Source organism: Ceratotherium simum, chromosome 26 (assembly GCF_057802395.1).
Source record: "Ceratotherium simum simum isolate JZ-2026a chromosome 26, ASM5780239v1, whole genome shotgun sequence".
Lineage (NCBI taxonomy): Eukaryota > Metazoa > Chordata > Mammalia > Perissodactyla > Rhinocerotidae > Ceratotherium > Ceratotherium simum.
In genome coordinates this window covers 42,945,935-42,965,877 of record NC_141925.1, presented here as the reverse complement: position 1 = coordinate 42,965,877, position 19,943 = coordinate 42,945,935, and the positions used below count along the sequence as shown (strand labels likewise).

At 47.6% G+C, this 19,943-nt stretch overlaps 2 protein-coding genes across 5 annotated transcripts in view; one reads left to right on the top strand and one right to left on the bottom strand.

Moving 5' to 3' along the window:
- The first annotated feature begins 717 nt into the window (after positions 1-717).
- On the top strand, positions 718-13,591 carry NSUN5 (NOP2/Sun RNA methyltransferase 5). Of its 3 annotated transcripts, none has more exons than XM_004442168.3 (11): positions 718-845; positions 944-1,066; positions 1,552-1,726; positions 1,821-1,929; positions 9,376-9,514; positions 9,604-9,719; positions 10,107-10,285; positions 10,482-10,692; positions 10,770-10,910; positions 10,985-11,102; positions 11,226-13,591. In XM_004442168.3, exons 1-11 carry the CDS (start codon positions 753-755, stop codon positions 11,238-11,240), a joined length of 1,419 nt encoding a protein of 472 aa, XP_004442225.1. In that variant the 5' UTR covers positions 718-752; the 3' UTR covers positions 11,241-13,591. The 3 variants fall into 3 exon arrangements, with proteins under 3 accessions (XP_004442225.1, XP_087273850.1, XP_087273851.1); XM_087417724.1 differs by having other exon boundaries at positions 9,583-9,719; XM_087417725.1 differs by lacking the exon at positions 944-1,066 and having other exon boundaries at positions 9,583-9,719.
- POM121C (POM121 transmembrane nucleoporin C) overlaps positions 11,361-19,943 on the bottom strand; it is a 26,585-nt gene continuing 18,002 nt past the window's right edge. For both annotated transcript variants that reach the window (XM_087417723.1, XM_004442124.3), the window contains 6 exons: positions 19,549-19,673; positions 19,310-19,412; positions 18,898-19,074; positions 15,806-17,461; positions 14,026-14,148; positions 11,361-13,590 (listed from right to left, as the gene is read on the bottom strand). In XM_087417723.1, coding sequence (XP_087273849.1) covers positions 13,493-13,590; positions 14,026-14,148; positions 15,806-17,461; positions 18,898-19,074; positions 19,310-19,412; positions 19,549-19,673 — 2,282 coding nt within the window. In that variant the 3' untranslated portion in view covers positions 11,361-13,492. The remainder of the gene's footprint in view (positions 13,591-14,025; positions 14,149-15,805; positions 17,462-18,897; positions 19,075-19,309; positions 19,413-19,548; positions 19,674-19,943) is intronic.

The following is a 19,943-nucleotide window of genomic DNA, read 5'->3' as shown; positions in this document are numbered from 1 at the left end:
TGGACAGACTCTACCTTGCCCAGGTGCTCAAAGTCAACATCAAGTGATGTCATGTTGATACTATGTGCCCTTGATGTGATGAGAATGGTACTTTACCTGTGGTCTTCCTCCCCAAAACCTATAACCCCAGTCTAATCGTGAGAAAAACACCAGACAAATCCCAATTGAGGGACACTCTACAAAATACTGATCAGGACTTCTCAAAGCCCTCAAGCTCATCGAAAACAAGGAAGGTCTGAGAAACCGTCACAGCCAAGAGGAGCCTAAGGAGACACGACAACTGACTATAATGTGGAATCCTATGAGATTCGAGGACATTACTAAAAACGAAGGGGTTTAGGACGGGTCAACTCTGGCTCAGCTGGTTGTCCAGCACACCAGTTCGTGCTCCATTCATTCATTCACTCCTTCACCAGATATTTATTAGGTCCTTATTGCCAGAAAGACACTGGTCTAGGAGGTAGGAATGGATGAGTGTCAAGACCGAAAAGGATTCGCCCTCATGGAGCTAGCTTGGGAGTCGGAGACTAAAGCATAAAAAAACACAAAAAGCGAGGAGCGAGCGAAGAAGTGGAGAAACGCACTCCCGCCGTCGGCCTGGGCCTCCTCACCCGGCAGGAGGGCGAACACACACACGCCCTGCGGAACTCGGTTGGGCACCGGAGCTTCCGGGTCTGGAACCTCCGTGCCCTTTGACCCCAGAAGTCCGGGCGCGCTTCGCGACAGAGCCGTAAAGGCGCGCGGAGTGGAGCATGGCGGTGTACGGCGTGGCGGCGGCAGTACTGGCGGGCGTGGAGAGCCGTCAGGGCTCCATCAAAGGGCTGGTGTACGCCAGCGGCTTCCAGGTAGCGGGGTGCGGGGTGCGGGGTGTGGGGCGCGCGCCCGGGCGGGGGCTAGCCCGGCCGGCCCCCGCCTCAGCCTGTGTCCTCGTGGCCGCGCGCAGAACGTGAAGCAGCTGTACGCCCTGGTGTGCGAGACGCAGCGCTACTCTGCCGTGCTGGACGCCGTGATCGCCGGCGCCGGCCTCCTCAGCGCCGAGAAGAAGCTGCGGCCGCACCTGGCCAAGGTGACGGCGGGGCGGGCCGGGCCGTGAACTCCTCCTAACCTGGTCCCAGCTGCGTACTGTCCACGACGTGACTGTAGCAAGTCGCGTCTCTGAAATGAGTGGGAGCAGCCCCTCGCCGGGGTATGAAATGAGGTGGGATGAAGATGCTCCAACTTCCGGCCTTGTGTGAGAGAGGAAATAGGAACAGAAGTGCAAAGTAGCAATGACAAGGACTCTTTAGGTAAAACAAAAGGATGTTGTCGACAAAGAGGAGGGTTGGGATCCAGAGCTCTACGGGTGAGCAGCCATGGGGAAAGGGTTCAGGACTGGGAAGCAAGACACCAGGTTCACATCCTGGATCTGCCCTTAATGTCTTGAGCTATCTTGGACAAGGTACCTCACTTTTACTGTCTGCACAGGTGGTCTGGTTAGCCTTTCCAGTTCCAACACTATGGTGTTCCAGGCCATTGGTGCTTAGGGCTTTTTCTCTGTTTCCCCGTCCCCAGGTGCTAGTGTATGACTTACTGCTGGGAAGAGGCTTTAGAGGGGGCAGGGGCCGATGGCAGCGTCTGCTGCACCGGCACCAGGCAAGGCTGAAGGCTGAGTTGGCTCGGCTCAAGGTTCATCGAGGTGTGAGCCGGAATGAGGACCTGTTGGAAGTGGGAAGCAGGCCTGGCCCAGGTGAGCTGGAAGGAGTTGTAGGGGTGGGGATAGCCATCAGGCCCTCAGAGGAGACGGCTGTGTTCCTGCTCACTCACTGCTGATTGCTTCCTAGCCACGCAAGTGCCTCGATTTGTGCGGGTGAACACTCTCAAGACCTGCTCCGATGATGCAATTGATTATTTCAAGAGACAAGGTTTCTCCTACCAGGGTCGAGCTTCCAGGTGAGCTTGAAACCCTGCATGGCTGCCCTCATCTACGAAGGTATCTGGGGGCACTGGGGAAACATAGGAAGAGAGGCAGAGTGGTTGCGGCTGCACTTGGGTTTTCTTCCTATTTTTCCAGCAGTTTCTCCATCTCCTTCCAAGGCCTATCTTCCTCCGTCCCTTAAACACTGATTCTTCTGGACTCCCATCCTACCTTCTAATGTATCCCTCAATTTTTTCTCTAGCTCTAACTCCTGCTTCTCACCTGATGATTCCTGTCTCCCAGTTTAGACTTCTTTCTTGTATTACTACCCTCAGGTTCATATCAGTGCTTCACAGACACCACAATCACAGCAGGAGTCAAATTGAATTCATCTTCCCTCTGAACTTTGCACCTTCCTCTTTTTTTAAATTGTTAAATCATGTTTATTCAAGATTTAAGAGAAATCCAAAACAATATTCTTTTTTTTAAAGTGTCTTTTTTTTTTTTGAGGAAGATTGGCCCTGAGCTAACATCTCTTGCCAATCTTCCTCTTTTTCTTTTTTCTCCCTAAAGCCTCAGTACATAGTTGTATATCCTAGTTGTAGGTCCTTCTATTTCTGCTATGTGGGACACCACCACAGCATGGCTTGATGAGTGGTGCGTAGGTCCGCATCTGGGATCTGAACTGGTGAACCCCTGCCACCGAAGTGGAATGCGTGAACTTAATCACTACGCCACTGGGCCGGCCCCCAAAATAATATTCTTAAACATGTTATTGGGTTATTTTGCAGCATCCCCCTGCCCCCCACTTTTTTGAGATATAATTGACATATAATGTATTAGTTTCAGGTATACAACGTAATGATTTGATATTCGTCTTTAGAACTGAGATGTGTTTCCTGGAGGCAGCGTATTATTGGGTCTTGTTTGTTTGTTTATTTGTGAGGAAGATTAGCCCTGGACTAACATCTGTGCCCATCTTCCTCCACTTTATATGGGAAGCTGCCATAGCATGGCTTGACAAGCAGTGCATCAGTGTGCGCCCAGGATCTGAACCCGGCCACCGCAGCGGAGCTCATGCACTTAACCACTACGCCACTGGGCCGGCCCCTTGGGTCTTGTTTTTTAATTCATCCAGCCACTCTGTGTCTTTTGATTGGTGAATTCAACCCATTTACATTAGAGTGATTATTGATATATGAGGGCTTAATACTGCCATTTTATCTCTTATTTTCCAGTTCTATATTTCTTTCCTTTTTTTTTTGTGAGGAGATCAGCCCTGTGTTAACATCTGCCAATCCTCCTCTTTTTTTGCTGAGGAAGACTGGCCCTGGGCTAACATCCATCTTCCTCCACTTTATATGGGACGCCGCCACAGCATAGCTCGCCAAGCAGTGCACACCTGGGATCCGAACCGGAGAACCCCAGGCTGCTGCAGCGGAGCACGCGCACTTAACCGCTTGCACCACCGGGCCGGCCCCTCTTTCCTTTTTTTTTGTGAGAAAGCTTGTCCCTGAGCTAACATCCATTGCCAATCTTCCTCTTTTTGCTGAGGAGGATTGGCCTTGAGCTAACATCTGTGCCCATCTTCCTCTATTTTGTATATGGGATGCCTCCACAGCATGGCTTGATGAGTGGTGGGTCGGTCCATGACTGGGATCCAAACCTGTGAACCCCAAGCTGCCAAAATGGAGCACACGAACTAATCACTATGCCACCAGGCCAGCCCCTCCAGTTCTATATTTCCACTGTTTCTTTTCCCTTGTATTTCTGACTGCCATTTCAGATTGGTGGTTTTCTGTAATGGTTTTCTCAGTTTTCTCTTGATTTATGATTTGTGGCTCTGCTCAGACTTTTTGTTAATCCTCCTCTTTTTGCTGAGGAAGACTGGCTCTGAGCTAACATCTATTGCCAATCCTCCTCCTTTTTTTTCCCCCAAAGCCCCAGTAGATAGTCACAGTTGCACATCCTTCTAGTTGCTGTATGTGGGACGTGGCCTCAGCATGGCCGGGGAAGCTGTGTGTCGCTGCGTGCCCAGGATCCAAACCTGGGCTGCCAGTAGCAGAGCACACGCACTTAACCGCTAAGTCACAGGGCCGGCCTGAGACAGTCCATTTTCTGATAGCCTCTTATCTCCATTAGACTAAGCAGGTTCCATCCCTTTCCTCTTCCTCTTCCGAGTTATTGTCACAAATTGTTCTTTTCTGTATTGTGAGTTTGTGACTAAATTGAAGTGTTTATGGTTATTTTTGATGCTTTCCTTGCCTTTATCTTTTATGTTATAATTGTTTGCTAACCTGTTCTGATAGAGAGCTGCAATTTTCTGATTTTGTTTGTCTGTTTATCTCCTTGCTCAAAGCTTTGTAAACCTTTGCCTTTTTGTTTCAGGTAGGAGGGCTTCCTTCATCATTCTTGTAGGGCAGGTCTAATGGCAATGAACTCCCTCAGCTTTTGTTTGTCTGGGAAAGCTTTTATTTCTCCATCGTATCTGAAGGATAATTTCCCTGGATAGAGTATTCTTGGCTGAAAGTTTTTTGTCTTTCACTATTTTGAATAAATCCTTCCATTCTCTCCTAGCCTGTAATGTTTCTGCTGAGAAATCCACTGAAAGCCTGATAGGGGTTCTTTTGTAGGTTATTTTCTTCTGCCTTGCTGCCCTTAATATTTTTTCTTTGTCATTGACTTTTGCCAGTTTTATATGCCTTGGAGAAGGTATTTTTGCATTGATGTAACTAGGAGTTCTGTTGGCTTCGTTTACTTGTAATTCCAATTCCATTTCCTTCCCCAGGTTTGGGAAGTTCTCAGCTATTATTTCTTTGAACAAGCTCTCCTCCTTCCTCCCACTTTTGCCCCTCTGGAATACCTATAATCCTTATGTTACTTTTCATAATAGAGTCAGATATTTCTTGAAGAATTTCTTCATTTTTAAAAAATCTTAGTTCTCGCTCCTCCACCTGAAGCATTTCTAGATTTCTATCTTCTCGTTCACTAATTCTTTCCTCTGTAAGGTGTGCTCTATTTTTTATGGTTTCTAGATTATTTTCTATCTCATTAATTGTGTTCTTCGTATCCAGAATTTCTGTATAGTTTTTTTAAGGGCTTCAGTCTCTTTGGTGAAGTATTCCTTCTGTTCATTAATTTTATTCCTGAGCTCATTATACTGCCTTTGTGAGTTTTCTTGTAAGTCTTTGAGTTTCTTTATGACAACTGTTTTGAGTTATCTGTCATTTAGATTGTAATCTTCTGTGACTTCAGGTTTGGTTTCTGGAGTCTTGTCATTTACCTTCTGTTCTGCAGTGTTACTGTAGCTCTTTGTGGTGTTTGATGAGTTGATCCTCTGTAGGCACATGTGTGGTAGTATCAGGTTGCAGATTCCACCTGCCATCGCTGGGGGGTGGGCAGGGGCCGTGTTCTCTGATCCCACCCCGTCTGCTGGTAGTTATGCCTGTCGGGCCGCTCTGTTCATGAGGGCTGGGCGCTGCCACTTGGTGGGGAGTGTTCACATGGGTGGGGCCACCTCAGTAGGTGGGTGCTCCCAAGGGCCTGGCTACCACTCTGAAAGCATTCATGTGCAGGCTAGGCTGCCCCCACTTCCACTCAGAGTCCCGTCGGCTCCTGTGTGAGGATCCACAGCCTGGCTGGCTGCCGCTGCAGGGGGGTCTGCCCACCTAGTTCCATTGCTTCCTGGGGATCCAGTCCACTCACCTTCAGATGTATGGCCGTGTGGATCTCTAAGGTGTTCTGTTGTGCTGTGTCGGGAATCCTCTGTTGGTTAATGGATGTCCTCTTAGTTGTAACTTAGAGGGGAGAGACAAAAGGAACAACTCAGTGCACCATGGTACTGATGTCACTCAATATTTGTATATATCGCAAAATGATCACTACTGTAAGTCTGTTTAACATCCATCACCACATATAGTTACAAACATTTTTTCTTGTGATGAGTACTTTTAAGATTTACTCTCTTAGCAACTTTCAAATATGCAGTATCGTAGTATTAACTGTAGTTACCATGTTGTACGTTACACCCCCCCCTGACTGATTTATTTTATAACTGGAAATTTGTACCTTTTGACCTTCACCCATTTTGCTGCCTCCTCCCCCTGCAACTACCAGTCTGTTCTCTGTATCTGTGAGCTAAGTTTTTGTTTTTTGGTTCCATGTATAAGTGAGATCATATGGTATTTGTCTTTCTCTGTCTGACTTATTTCACTTAGCATAATGCCCTCAAGGTCCATCCATGTTTTTGCAGATGGCAAAATTTCATTGTTTTTTATGGCTGAATAACATTCCATTGTATGTATGCCACATTTTCGTTATCCATTCATCCATCTGTAAACACTTAGGTTGTTTCCATGTCTTGGCTGTTGTAAATAATGCTGCATTGAATGTGGGGGTGCAGATATCTTTTCGAGTTATTGTTTTTGTTTCCTTTGAATAAATACCCTGAAGTGGCATTGCTGGATATATGGTAGTTCTATTTTTAATTTTTTGAGGAATCTCCATACTGTTTTCCCTAGTGGCTGCACCAGTTTACATTCCCACCAACAGTGCACAATGGTTTCATTTTCTCCATGTCCTCACCATCAGTTGTTATTTCTTGTCTTTTTGATAATAGCCATTCTGACAGGTGTGAGGTGATATCTTATTGTGGTTTTGATTTGCATTTCCCTGATGATTAGTGATGTTGAGCATTTTTCATGTACCTGTCGGCCATCTATATGGCTGCTTTGGAAAAATGTCTATTCGGATCCTCTGCCCATTTTTTGATTTGATTTTTTTTTTTTTGCTGAGTTGTATGAATTCTTTACATATTTTGGATATTAACTGCTTATCAGATAAATGATTTGCAAATATTTTCCCCCATTCTGTAGGTTATCTTTTCATTTTGTTGATGGCTTCCTTTGCTATGCAGAAGCTTTTGAGTTTGATGTAGTCCCACTTGTTTATTTTTGCTTTTGTTGCCTTTGCTTTTGGTGTCAAATCTAAAAAAATCACTGCCAAGACTGATGTATAGTAACTTCCTGCCTATGTTTCCTTCTTGGAGCTTTATGGTTTCAGGTCTTACATGCAAGTCTTTAATCCATTTTGAGTTAATTTTTGTCTTTGGTGTAAGATAGTGGTCCAGTTTTATTCTTTTACATGTGGCTGTCCAGTTTTCCCAACAGTATTTATTGAGGAGACTGTCCTTTCCCCATTGTATGTTCTTGGACCCTGTGTTGTAAATTGACCATATATGCATGGGTTTATTTCTGGGCTCTATTCTGATCCATTGACCTATGTGTCTTTTTTTATGTCAATACGATACTGTTTTGATTACTATAGCTTTGTAATATAGTTTGAAATAAGGGAGCATGAGGCCTCTCTCTTTGTTCTTTGTCAAGATTGCTTTGGCTATTTGGGTCTTTTTTGGTTCCATACAAATTTTAGGATTGTTTGTTCTATTTCTGTGAAAAATACCATTGGAATTTTTGATAAGGATTACATTGAATCTGTAGATTGCTTTGGGTAATATGAACGTTTTAACAATATTAATTCTTCCAGTCCATGAGCATGGACTATCTTTACATTTGTTTGTATCTTCTATTGTGTCTTCTTCAGTTTCTTTCATCAGTGTCTTATAGTTTTCAGTGTACAGGGTCTTTCACCTCCTTGGTTAAATTTATTCCTATGTATTTTATTCTTTTTGATGCAGTCCTAAATGGGATTGTTTTCTTAATTTCTTTCTAATAGTTCATTGTTAGTGTATAGAAACACAACAGATTTTTGTATATTGACTTTGTATCCTGCCACCTTACTGAATTCATTTATTAGTTCTAACAGTTTTTTTGTGGGTTCTTTAGGGTTTTCTATATGTAATATGTCATCTGCAAATAGTGACACTTTTACTTCTTCCTTTCCAGTTTGCTTGGCTTTTATTTCTTTTTCTTGCCTAATTGCTCTGGCTAGGACTTCCAATACTATGTTGAATTAAAGTGGCAAGAGTGGGCATCCTTGTCTTGTTCCTGATCTCAGAGGAATAGCTTTGAACTTTTCACTGTTGAATACAGTGTTAGCTGTGGGCTTGTCATATATGGCCTTTATTATGTTGAGGTACATTCCCTCTATCATACATACATACATACATACATTTTTATCATACATGGATGTTGAATTTTGTCCAGTGCTTTTTCTGCATCTATTGAGATGATCATATGATTTTTATCCTTCAGTTTGTTAATCTGGTGTATCACATTGATTGATTTGTGGATGTGGAACCATCCTTGATCTTTGCACCTTCTGCATTCCCTATTTTAACCTAAAAATGTCACCATTATGCAGCCATTTGGTCAAGCCAGAAACTGAGTCATCCTAGATGCTTCTCTCCTCTCCTTCCAGTCATTTACTACTCTGCCTTCAGCATCTTTCAAATCCACTCCTTTCGTTTCGTCCTCCTGGACATAGCATACGTGTGGGCACTCATCATTTCCTATCATGTTTGGCAGAAAAATTTCCTAAACTGGTGTCCCTACTTCCAGACTTTCTCGCCATGTTTGTCCTTGAGGTTGGCTGCAGAAAGATCTGAAACCAGATCTTACTTACCAGCTGGTAACTCTTTCTTGGCTCTCTGTTGTGCTGTGCCTCCTCTTCCTTTCCAGGCCCATCTGCCATGGTGCTCTGTGCACCTGGTGTTCCCACAATGGTTGCTGCTCTCCACCCCATTCTTCCCCACCCCTCCCCTGGACTCATCTACCTCCCGGTCTGTCCTTTGACAGCTCTGGGAAGCCTCCTCTGCTCCCTCCCTTTCCTTCCATCTGTTTTAGATGTTCCTCCTTTTGCCTCTAGCGTGTTGCGTAGAGACCAGGCTGGTAGAGTAGAGAACGGCTGCATTTGGGTTTGAATTCCAGCTCTGCCACTCTATAGCTTTCCGAACTGAGATGTTGTTCTCTACGCCGGTGTCTACATGGGTCAGGTAGAGTGGACAGTGTTCCTTTGCAGAGTTTAGTGAATGTAGCTTTCACCTCAGCTCCTCACATTACTAACTCCTCGCCCATCAGGGATCAGCTCAGCACTCCCTCCTCCACCCCATAAAGTAACCTCTCCCCGAGGTTATGTTTTAACAGTACCTGCTAATAGTAAATGAGTGCCTAATTTATGCCAAATATTTTTCTAAGTATTTTGCCTGTGTTAACTCATTGAATCCTCACAACTACCATTTTCCAGAAGTGCAAACAGAAGCTGAGATGAAGGCACTTGCCGATGCTCCTGCCAATGGTAAATGGTGGAGGTGGGATCCTGAACCCAGAGTCTGGCCTGAGAACCAGGGCATTCTCTTAACTGTTGCCTCTATCTTCTCACCCTGTTTATTTCTTCATAGCAGTTTTAAGCATTTGTTGCATGCATGAACAGTTAAAGAGAGGTAACGGTGTAAAATGTCCGGCCTGGTGCTCGGCATGGAGAAACTAAAAAACGTTGAATGAATGGTTCTTATTCCTTGGCAGCCTCGAGGACCTAAGGGCCCTCAAAGGGAAGTGTTTTCTTCTGGATCTCTTGTTGCCAGAGCTGCTTGTGTTTCCTGCCCAAACGGATCTGCATGAACATCCATTGTACCAAGCCGGCCACCTCATCCTGCAAGACAAGGTAGGGAAGATGGGTGGAAAAGGGAAGAGCGTGTGGGAATGAGCAGCCTGGGGTCTCTGTTCCCCCAGCCACTGTGCTCTGCCTGCCAGGCCAGCTGTCTCCCAGCTATGCTGCTGGCTCCGCCGCCAGGTTCCCACGTCATTGATGCATGTGCTGCTCCAGGCAATAAGACCAGTCACTTGGCTGCTCTTTTGAAGAACCAAGGGTGAGTGCCATCGTCAGATAGAGAAAGGGGATGGGGTCTGAGCTCCTGTATTTTGTAAGAAGAAATGAGGAACTCTTTATTCCAGTAGGTCATGAAGGCTGAAAGGAGGATTTTTCCTTTAAATACTTCCTTCTGGACCTAGGGCAGTTCATGGTATAGCCCCAAGCTCAGCTTCCCAGTGGGCTGCAGGTGTGAGATGTGAATCCCTTAGGCCTTGGGGCAGAGTCCCCAGGCCAGTTACCTCTAACCACTGACCCTTGTAAGCCATTTAAATATTATTTTCTATGTGTCCTGACTTACTGTACATGTTATTATATGTCAGAGCTCTGGGCTCTTATAGATGTTCCATAAATTCTCAGTTAACCTCTACTCTGCCCTCTTCCCTAGGAAGATCTTTGCCTTTGACCTGGATGCCAAACGCCTGGCGTCCATGGCTACTCTGCTGGCCCGGGCTGGAGTCTCGTGCTGCGAGCTGGCTGAGGAGGACTTCCTGGCAGTCTCACCCTCAGACCAGCGTTATTGTCAGGTCCAGTACATCTTGCTGGATCCTTCTTGTAGTGGCTCTGGTGAGATGGGGAGAAAGCATTGCCAAGGGACCCACAGATCCCAAGCACCCTTAGAGAAGGGGTAGTAGTTTGTTTTGGCCTTGGGTTTAAGTTCTCACTCTAATCATATTGTGACCCTGGGGAAATGTTCTCATGTAAGAAGTGGGGATTTCGGTACGAAATAAGGCATTCTGCAATGAAAACACCCTTTTCTCAGGTATGTTGAGCAGACAGCTGGAGGAGCCTGGGGCAGGCACACCTAGCAAGGAACGCTTGCATGCCCTGGCAGGGTTCCAGCAGCGTGCTCTATGCCACGCGCTCACCTTCCCGTCCCTGCAGCGCCTCGTCTACTCCACGTGTTCCCTTTGCCAAGAGGAGAACGAAGACGTGGTACAAGGTGCCCTGCAGCAGAGCCCAGGAACCTTCAGGTAGTGGCTGTCTACCAGGGTCTTGGGGACGGGCTGCTGTCTTTTACCTACGTGTCTGTGCTATTTCTTCTCCACAGGCTAGCTCCTGTGTTACCCTGCTGGCCCCACCGAGGCCTTAGCACTTTTCCAGGTGCCGAACACTGCCTCCGGGCCTCCCCTGAGACCACGCTCACTGGTGGCTTCTTCGTTGCTGTACTTGAACGGGTAGAGGTGCCAGGGTGAGTGAGTAGGGGGCCTGCTCGGAAGATGCTGGAACACCGGGACACATCTAACTGATGTACTTTTCTTCTAGCTCAGTCTCACAGGCCAAAGCATCAGCACCAGAACTTTTACCCAGCCCTGCCCCAAAAAGAAAGAAGAGGCAGCAAAGAGCAGCAGCTGCTCCTGGCACACTGCCTTGCACACAGCAGGTGCTCAACTTGGGTGGGAGGGAGGAAAGGAAGATACCAGTTCTCCCCCCAACTTAGCCTTGGGTCCTCAGCCCCAGGCAGCAGTTTGGTTTTTCAAAGTTTCTGTTCTTTTTATTGCTGTAGGAAGGAAACTGGTAATGCTACTTCTCCAGCTAGAAAGACGGAGTGGATTTCCTCATCCTTTGGGTCCCCTCCATGGGCCATGTTCTTGCTGGTGAGAGAAGTGCTGCCCACAAAAATAAAAGGCAGGATGGTCTATGATAGGTCACCGTTTTTTTTATTCTTAATGACATAAGCAAGGAGAAAAATCTCACATTCATACTAAAAATTCCAACTAGACTCAACAGGAATTAAATTTTTATTTGTGATGGAAAGTCCCAGCCTCCCGTTCCTGTCCAGTGCACGTACATGTACACAAACACACACACACACACACTCAGGCCATGCCAGGACACCCTCTTCAGGGGGTTCCTGGACCAAGTGTCCTGCCTGTGGAACTGAGGTAAACTAGCTGAGAGGACTAAAACTAAGAGGCTCTACCTTACATAAGGTATAAGCAGAAGCTTGATTTCTAGACCTGTGCCCACCCCCCCCCCCAATCCTGATCGGTATTTGGGACTTGAGGTTCAGGCCCCTCCTCAGCTTCACGCACAGTTAAGGATTAACAGAGCTCTTCATGGGGGCGGGGAGGTGCAGCCCGGTGACAAAACATTCAACCTCAGTCACAAAGGGGGGAGGGGGGGACTAGTTACATCTATGTCACATTATTTATAAAATAAGAAGTACATTTCATATAATGTGTCCAGAAGAAGCTCTAGTCCCTCAGGAAAGCTGCCTGGGACAGTATTTGAGCCTCTTCCTCACACAGGCATAACTTAACTATACAGCTAATTCCTAGTCAATAGCATTTATACTTAACCACCTCAATGAACCAAGCTTGAAGGAATTTAAAAGGCAATTTAGCTTAAATACAAAAATAAATTTTTATTTTGTTAAAAAATGTTTAAATATTTTTTTTCTTTTAATTTAGACACACGCATTCATACTTCTCCCAAAGAGGATGGGCATGGCAGCAAGGCTCTTGGGCCTGGGGTACGTGCTTTGGGAACAAAGGAAGAAAAAAGGGGAAGGGCTGGAGGCTTTGTTGGGGGGAAAAAACTAAGAATTTTAAAGCGTGGTTCATTAATTTAGGTTTTCTAACATACTGGGGGTAATCCAGCCTCCATTCAGGTCAGGCAGGTGGGAGAGAAACGGGGAAGAGGTCTTGGCTTCCTCCGGGGCTGCCAGCCCTTGAAGTCAAAACACCCTTTGAAAATCCAGGAGTTGGCACCTGCAGCCATAAAGTGGTGCTCCTTTCCACATTCAATTAGCTAGGCCCCAGAAACTTGAGACAGGTAAGTCCGGCACTACGAACATGCCGCCACTCATACAATTCAATTCTTCCTCCAAACTCGATTCAAAGAGCAACAGACATGAACATCAGACAAAGTAACACAGGACAAGGCTTTAAACATACAATCCTGGAGAAAGAGACAAGCCCAATGAGGCCAGTGGGGAAGGTGGGCGAGGAGGCAACTGAAAGCAGCAGTGGGCATCCTGCCTGCTCCAAGAGCTTCCCCCCTGGAGTGAGGTATCACCCCTGGATCTGCCAGGCTAACAGTCTTGGGCCACCAAGGTTTTAGGGGCCAAACTGGCAGAGAGGGTTGGGGACAAAACACTGACTCAGACTTGGCAGGAGGCGAAACAGCAGGAGCAGCACCCACTGGGGTCTCCACGGCAAAGCTAGATTCAAGATCATTTCAAAAGGGATTGATCTTGGGAGGAACCAGTGAGGGACAAAGCAGCAAGAAATGGGGTAACAGAGTCCCCTAACGGGACCAGAGGAGGAGAACCACTTTTTATAGCCAAGCCAAGCAAGGTAAAGCTTTAGGGATAACCCGTTTCCCCCAATCTCACCAAATGCGTATCGGAGATGCAAGTGGGCGAGGGTGGTACCTGTCACCTTCCAACAAAGATGGCTCTCGGGGGAAAGGTGGGAAAGGAGGCCGCCTGACTAAGCTTACACACAAAACAAGAGGGAAGTAAGTGGACAGTATGTACAGATGTTTCCTTAGTTCTTTCCAGCCTCACCAGTGGAACTGTTCAAGTATAGGCATCAGGCTTCTGCCCTGCCACATCCTGCCTTCCCTTCATTCAAGAGGCCTGAGGTTCCTGCTTCCTCGAGAAGAAACAGCCCCCAGGGCTGCCATTACCTCCCTGGTGGCTGAAGCCAGAAATCTGGGGTAGGATTGCTTCATGGAACTAGAAGGGTTGGTCAGAGGCTCTTCCTAGCAGGTGCTGAGGTCCAGATTTGGGCAGGGGGTGGGAGGAGTGGGGGCAAGGGACAAAGGCTATTTCTTGCGGGTGTGCTGCCTCCGGGCCTGCAGTCGCTGCCGAGCCCCGGGGGTCTTGGATCCTGCACCAATGGAAAACGAAGGGGCCGCCGAGCCTGGAAAGATGCAACAAGATCTCATCAGGGCAGCTACCACCTGAGAACACTTCTCTGGGTGCCCTAATTTCGGGAAGGTTAGGCCAGCAGAACACCGGGTGCTTGAATAGGTCTTCTCGAGCTATATCAATCGCTTTGGGGAAGGTGCCTATTTAAAATGCAAAATCCCAGAATCCCAGATAGTCTGGGATTGAGGCACAGGAAGGTATTTTTACCTGGCTTTCCAGTGGTCTGGGAAATTGTGCCCGAGATGGCTCCTCTCTGACTTCTGCTGCCCAACTGCAAACCTGGGTTGTGGTGGATGTCCGGCCACATCTGTCTCATGCTTATCAGCCTGATCTTCCCCAGAGAGCCAAGAACCTGCCACCCCACCCGACTCCCTCTTCAGAGAGGAATAAGCAGGTCACACTGGCAACGGAGAGACCTGCTGCTTACCAAAAGGTCCGACTCCCACAAAGCCTTGGGTGGGTGCTGAGGATGCCCCAAAGGAGAGGCTGCTGCCGGACGTGCCCACCCCAGGGGCAGGGGTGTTTTGACCAAAGGTAGGTGTGGAGGTGCCTAGAATAAAGAGCAGAGAACTGTAGAGACTAGGCCTGTGAGCAGAGGGCATAAAAGCAGGTGGTAACGAACCTAGGGAGGAGGTCTGCTCTCGGTAGGGGCATTCCGTTCCCGAGAGGATACCTTCGCCCCACCATAAGGAATTGCATAGGATAGTTAAGTCTTAACACCTTGTGCTGCAGGGGAGCCTGACCACCTCCCAGCCTGCTAACCACTGTGCTGCAGCAGAGAAAAAGCCCCTCAGTATTGCCTTCTGGCCACCTAAGAGTAGGGCCTCTGCATTCCCTTGGCCACCAAAGCACAGAAGAGGGGGACACTTGGTGGACTCCCACCTTCTAGCTTGACCAGGTCACCTCCCTTCTTCCATCAGGACTAACCACGTTATGCCTCTTCTCCCTGTTTACCCATCCCCTCCCTTCCAGAAACCTGAGCCTTCCACCAAACTCATCACCACTCCACTCCCCGCTATTGGTCCCCTATCTTCCCAGGGGCCCCCCGGAACTCAGTCATCAGCCACCTCCCTTGCCGTCACTGAACCCTGGGGTCCAGTGCTGATGCTGCAGGGCAGCCTGTGTTTTCTCGTGCACTTGTCTTGGCCTGAGTGGGCAAGTATCTTTCTTGCTCCCTGAGGCCCTGATCTTGCCACACCAATCTTTTCTATGCTGCCTCCGCCACTCACTCCTGTGTCACCTGTCACCACCAGGAACTGCTCTAGCTCCCAAATTGCCTGCACTTTCTTCCAGCTCCCACTCATGCATCTCCTCAACCTCATCCACACCTCCAGTCCACTGCCCCTTCCGCTACACCTGCTTGAGTTTCAACAGGTTGGGTTTCACCAGCTATCTGCTCATTTTAGGTCTACACCCCAACTGAAGGCTGCCGGGGGAAAACACACAACAGTGCTGACTGGCCTCACTTTAAATTCACAACCACAATTTTCCAGCCCTCAAAACTGCCTGGCAATTCTACTACACTCTCTCATGACGTTCCTTTTCCCACTCTCCAAAATGACTATTTCAAGAGGCTCTCCTTTGTATACATTTCACCCTAATCCACTCCCCAAGATCTTCTCTCACATTTAATGCAGACAGAAGCTACCAGGATCAAAACTCCTTGTAATTCATCTTCCAAATGGCGATTAAGATCACTTCATTCTTCTGCTTGAAATTCTAGTGATTTCCCTTGTTACTTCAAATCCAAACATTTAACCCTGGCCATGAATGATCTCAACTCTGCCTGCCTCTCACCCTCATTTTATACCATTTTCACTTTTAAATCTCTAGCCACACCCTGCTTTTCTCTGTTTGTGAACATACCAGGCTTGTTGGGCCTCCGGGCCTCTGACTGGCTATCTCCTGTGCCTGCCAAGCTTTCTCTCTCACATGCACCTACCCACACTCCCAACCCCTTTTTGTCACAAATACAGACTTGGCTTGAATTTATTTCCTAAGAAAGGCCTTCCTTGACTATCTAAATAGCTCCTCCACAGTCATTAATTGCATATTTTATTCTGTCAAGACATTTATTACTACCTGACATTATATTCATATATTTAACGTCTGTCTCTTCACTACCGTAATGTAAAGCTCCATAGGAACAGAGACTGTGCAAGCACCTAACACAGCACCTGGCACAGCAGACCCATTCCAAATCTTACCTCCAAACACAGGTTTGCTCTCAGGCGTGCTGGCCACATTGAAGGCAAAGGGTGTGCTCTGGCCGGGTGGGCCCAAGGTGTTCTGACTCAAGCCTCCCCCAAAAGGGGTTGTGCTGCCAGTGGTCCCACTCTGTCCTCCTCCAAAGCTGAAAGCTCCAGAGGTTGAGCTGGTGCCTGGGGTAGCCACATTGATCCCAAAGCCCCCACTGCCAGCTGGGGCTGCTGATCCCCCAAACGTGAAGGGTGATGGTGTTGTGCTGCCAAACACTGAGCTACTCGTCCCGCTGCTGGTGGTCTGGGTTGTAGCTCCAAAGCCAGAGGTGGTGGCTGCACCAAAGGAGAAAACAGCCGTGGTGCTGCCAAAGGCTGGCTGAGTGTTGGCAGGGGTACCGAAGGCGGAGGCTGCGGGTTTTAAACCACCAAAAGCCGACTGTGCAGCACTGCCAAAGGCTGGCTGGGCAGGGGCTGGCGCTGGAGTTGCAGTCGGGGCTGCAGCTGCAGAGTTTCCAAAAGTGAAAGAGCTGCCAAAGCTGGGGGCAAGGCCAGGCTTGGTAGCCCCCTGCTGCTGCCCATCAGTGGTCCCAAATGCTGGCTGGGGGTTGGCTCCTGGATATGCTGGGAGAGGAGGCTTGGTGCTTGAGCCAAAGGGAATGTTAAATGCTGGGGTGGTAGTGCTACTGAATGTCAGCGTCGGCTGGCTGGTGGTGACGGGGGCTGAGGTGGTAAGGGTGTTGCCAAAACCAGTAAAGCCGGCAGTGCTGCTGCTGGTGGCTGTCTGAACAGCACTGGGTAGGGACTGGCCAAAGGTGGTGACAGTCGTTGAAGCAGGCATGGCAGGAGGCTTGCCAAATTGGAATATGGAGCCCACAGCTGGGGTGAAGCTGGCCCCAGAGGCAGGGGGAGTCCCGAAGAGGAAAGGCTGTGAAGCACAAGTGGTGGTGCTAGTCAGGCTGCTCATGGTGCTCATCACACTGCTCACACCAAAGCCAAATGCAGGCTTTGGAGCAGAGTCTGCAGATGTGCTGGCTGTGGTCACAGAAGCCACTGTTGAGGTGGCACTGGCCTGGCCAGTGAAGAGAGAGACGCTTGTGGTAGTGGCTGGAGTAGTTGTTTGATTGAAGGAGAAGGGAGTTGACAAGGGCACAGATGTAGGTGGCCCCATGCTGCTAAAGATAGGCTTAAAAGTGGGGGGAGAGGTGCTGGTAGTCGTGGGGAGGGCAGAGCTGGAAGATGCTGTGGTTGTGACCTTGGAAGGGCTAGACTGCAAAGGGTCCTCATTCTCGCTATTAAGTGGGGCCGCAAAAATGGGCTTGAACATGGGAGATGCTGAAGACACAACAGGAGCCGCAGAGGCAGAAGGGTTAGCAGGGGGGCTGCTCAGCATTCCAAACAGAATACTTTGCTTGGGGGTGGGGGATGGGGCAGACAGGGCTTGGGATTTGGTGGATGTCTCAGCCTGAGGGCCTGGAGGTGCCTTGGTGATGTCAGTAACTGGTATTGTGGAAGAAGCAGGGGTCAGCCCCAAGACACTGACTGTGGATTTCGAGTCTGAGGAGGTGCTGGGAAGGGGCCCTGACTGTGAAGAGCCAAGAGGGGCCAGAAGGCTGGGCGTCTTCGGAGGTGAATGGGCCACAGTGGTTGCCACTCCAGCAGATTCTGGAAAGAAGAGTAGAGAAAGTGAATTCTGAATACAGATAGTGCCCGACTCACGATGGTTCAACTTATGATTTTTTGACTTGACGATGGTGCACAATGGTGTGAAAGCAATACACATTTAGTAGAAAGCATACTTCGGATTTTGAATTTCCATCTTTTCCTGGGCTAGCGATATGGGGTACGATACTCCCTCCTGAAGCTGGGCAGCAGCAGCAAGCCACAGCTCCCAGTCAGCCACATGATCGGATACACCTACAACCATGCCATACCCATACAACCATTCTGTTTCTCATTTTCAGTACAGTATTCAATAAATTACATGAGATATTCAACACTTTATTATAAAATAGGTTTTGTGTTAAGATGATTTTGCCCAACTGTAGGCTAATGTAAGAGGTTTTGAGCATTTTTAAGGTAGGCTAGGCTAAGTTATGATGTTCAGTATATTAGGTATATTAGATGCATTTTTGACTTAGGATATTTTCAACTTAACGATGGGTTTATCAGGATGTAACCCCAGGCTTATGAGGATGTAAGCTCAGGAAGATCTGTACCTCAAACATGATGGTATTCAATGCTTTTGTATCCCCCCTGTGCCTAACACAGTGCTACGGCTTCAGGGGTCAGTCAACAAATATTACTAAATCTATACCAGAGGCCCTTAAAGTATTCATTCTTTAAAATCAAGGCGGTGTTCATTATTTCTACCCTTCACAGATCATAAGAAAAACAGAAGGGGATAAAACTTGGCCTGAGGGGGCTAAATGTGTGAAAACTAAGAAAAAGCCAATCACTTGAACTCAAGTCCAGTTAATTACCTAGATACATCTTACTCTCTAACAAAGATTTACTATATTTGCCTACCATGTGCCAAGTGCAGAGCATGTAGCCATGAACCAAACAGTCTTTGCCCTGAGCCCTGGGAGAGTCTGATACCTAACATATACTACTTTATGATAAAGTGCAATAATAGGAGTGTGTACATATGCAAGGCCATAAGGCATGGAACAATCAACAGACCCTTGGAAACCTGGAGGCAAAAGTAATTAATATTATCTTGTGCCTGTGGTCTAACAAGCATGTGACAAGACATGTTAACCATGTGATCTCACTTACATTTCAGAGATACCTCATGAGGTCAGCAGTATTCTCATTTTAGGCTCAGAGCAGCTAAGGAATTGCATTTTAAATCAAGAGCCACTGACTACCACAACTATGCTGCCTTCTCAAGCTTTAAGTGTGGCAGCCTCCCTTCCCTACAGTTTCCTGATTAGAGAATTCTGAAGCTCTCAGGCTTGCACCAGCTCAGGTTTGGTAAGCCAGAGTAGGTTCTACCCTTACAACAATTTCCAGTGACTGACAGGCATGATGCTTTTACTTCAACCTAAACAAAGGTTGATGTCATTATATGCTCCACAGGAAGCTCTCCAACTAACCTGGGAAGGATGGTAGGCCTGGGGAATTCTGCATCTTCTTCAAGCTCTCCAATAGTGGGTTAGTGCTTGGGGCTGGGAGGGAGGTTGGGGAGGAAGCAGTCCCAGAAGCAGGCAGGGTAAAAGGAAAAGAAGGCTGAGTGGTAGGTGGGCTCTCAGTGACAGAGTTTGAGGCAGCGTCTAAGGAAAAAAGAAAAGATTAAATTGTCCTCCACTGTTTGGGAATTCTTTCCAGTGGCGTTATCACAGAGCACGAGGCTGCTCAGGTCTCAGTATAACTCATTTAGAAATGCTTCCCCTCAATGTCCATGCTCATTGTTCTCCCAATTCTACCAAGGACCCAAATGGATTTCTCAGATGAGAAAGACCAAAGGAAAACCCTCTCTGGAGTATGAAACTCATCTATATTCCTTACCAGTCTTATCCTCCAAGACCTTGTTAAACCATTGTAACGAAGCTTTCTTTTCCAAGTCTAGATCTTCAGCAGTGATTGAATAACCAAGCTGGGGAGGTGGAGGCTACCAAACAGAGAAAGAAGTCAAGTCAATCAGAAGAAACTAGAACAAACCTGTATGTAGCCCTCTGAAGACTCAGGCGAGCTAAGCTGGGAGCTAAAAACTAAGCTGGGTTGGGCAGGGGTAGATAAGACCATACCAAGGTCAGCTGGTCCCCTCGTCTGGAGGGCAGCAGCTGAATCTTCCGTTTACGTTGTCCAGAGCTGCCAAGTGTAGATGGGGAGCTCCACGAGTTTTGTTTCTTCCATGTGGCTGCATCTGCAACTAAAGAAAGAAACACAGACTTGTTTTCTTCTTCCTCTCTTCCAGAAATAGACAGGTTTGTCTATCCACCTGGTTGTTAACGTTGAATTTTCCCTGAGTATCTCTGAAAGACTCTATCTTCCATGGTGTGGGCTCTTGGATGTTTTTTGCAAGATTATTCGAATAGTCAAGAGAATATAGGGGCCGGCCCTGTGGCTTAGTGGTTAAGTGCGCGCACTCCGCTACTGGCGGCCTGGGTTTGGATCTGGACGCGCACTGACACACTGCTTG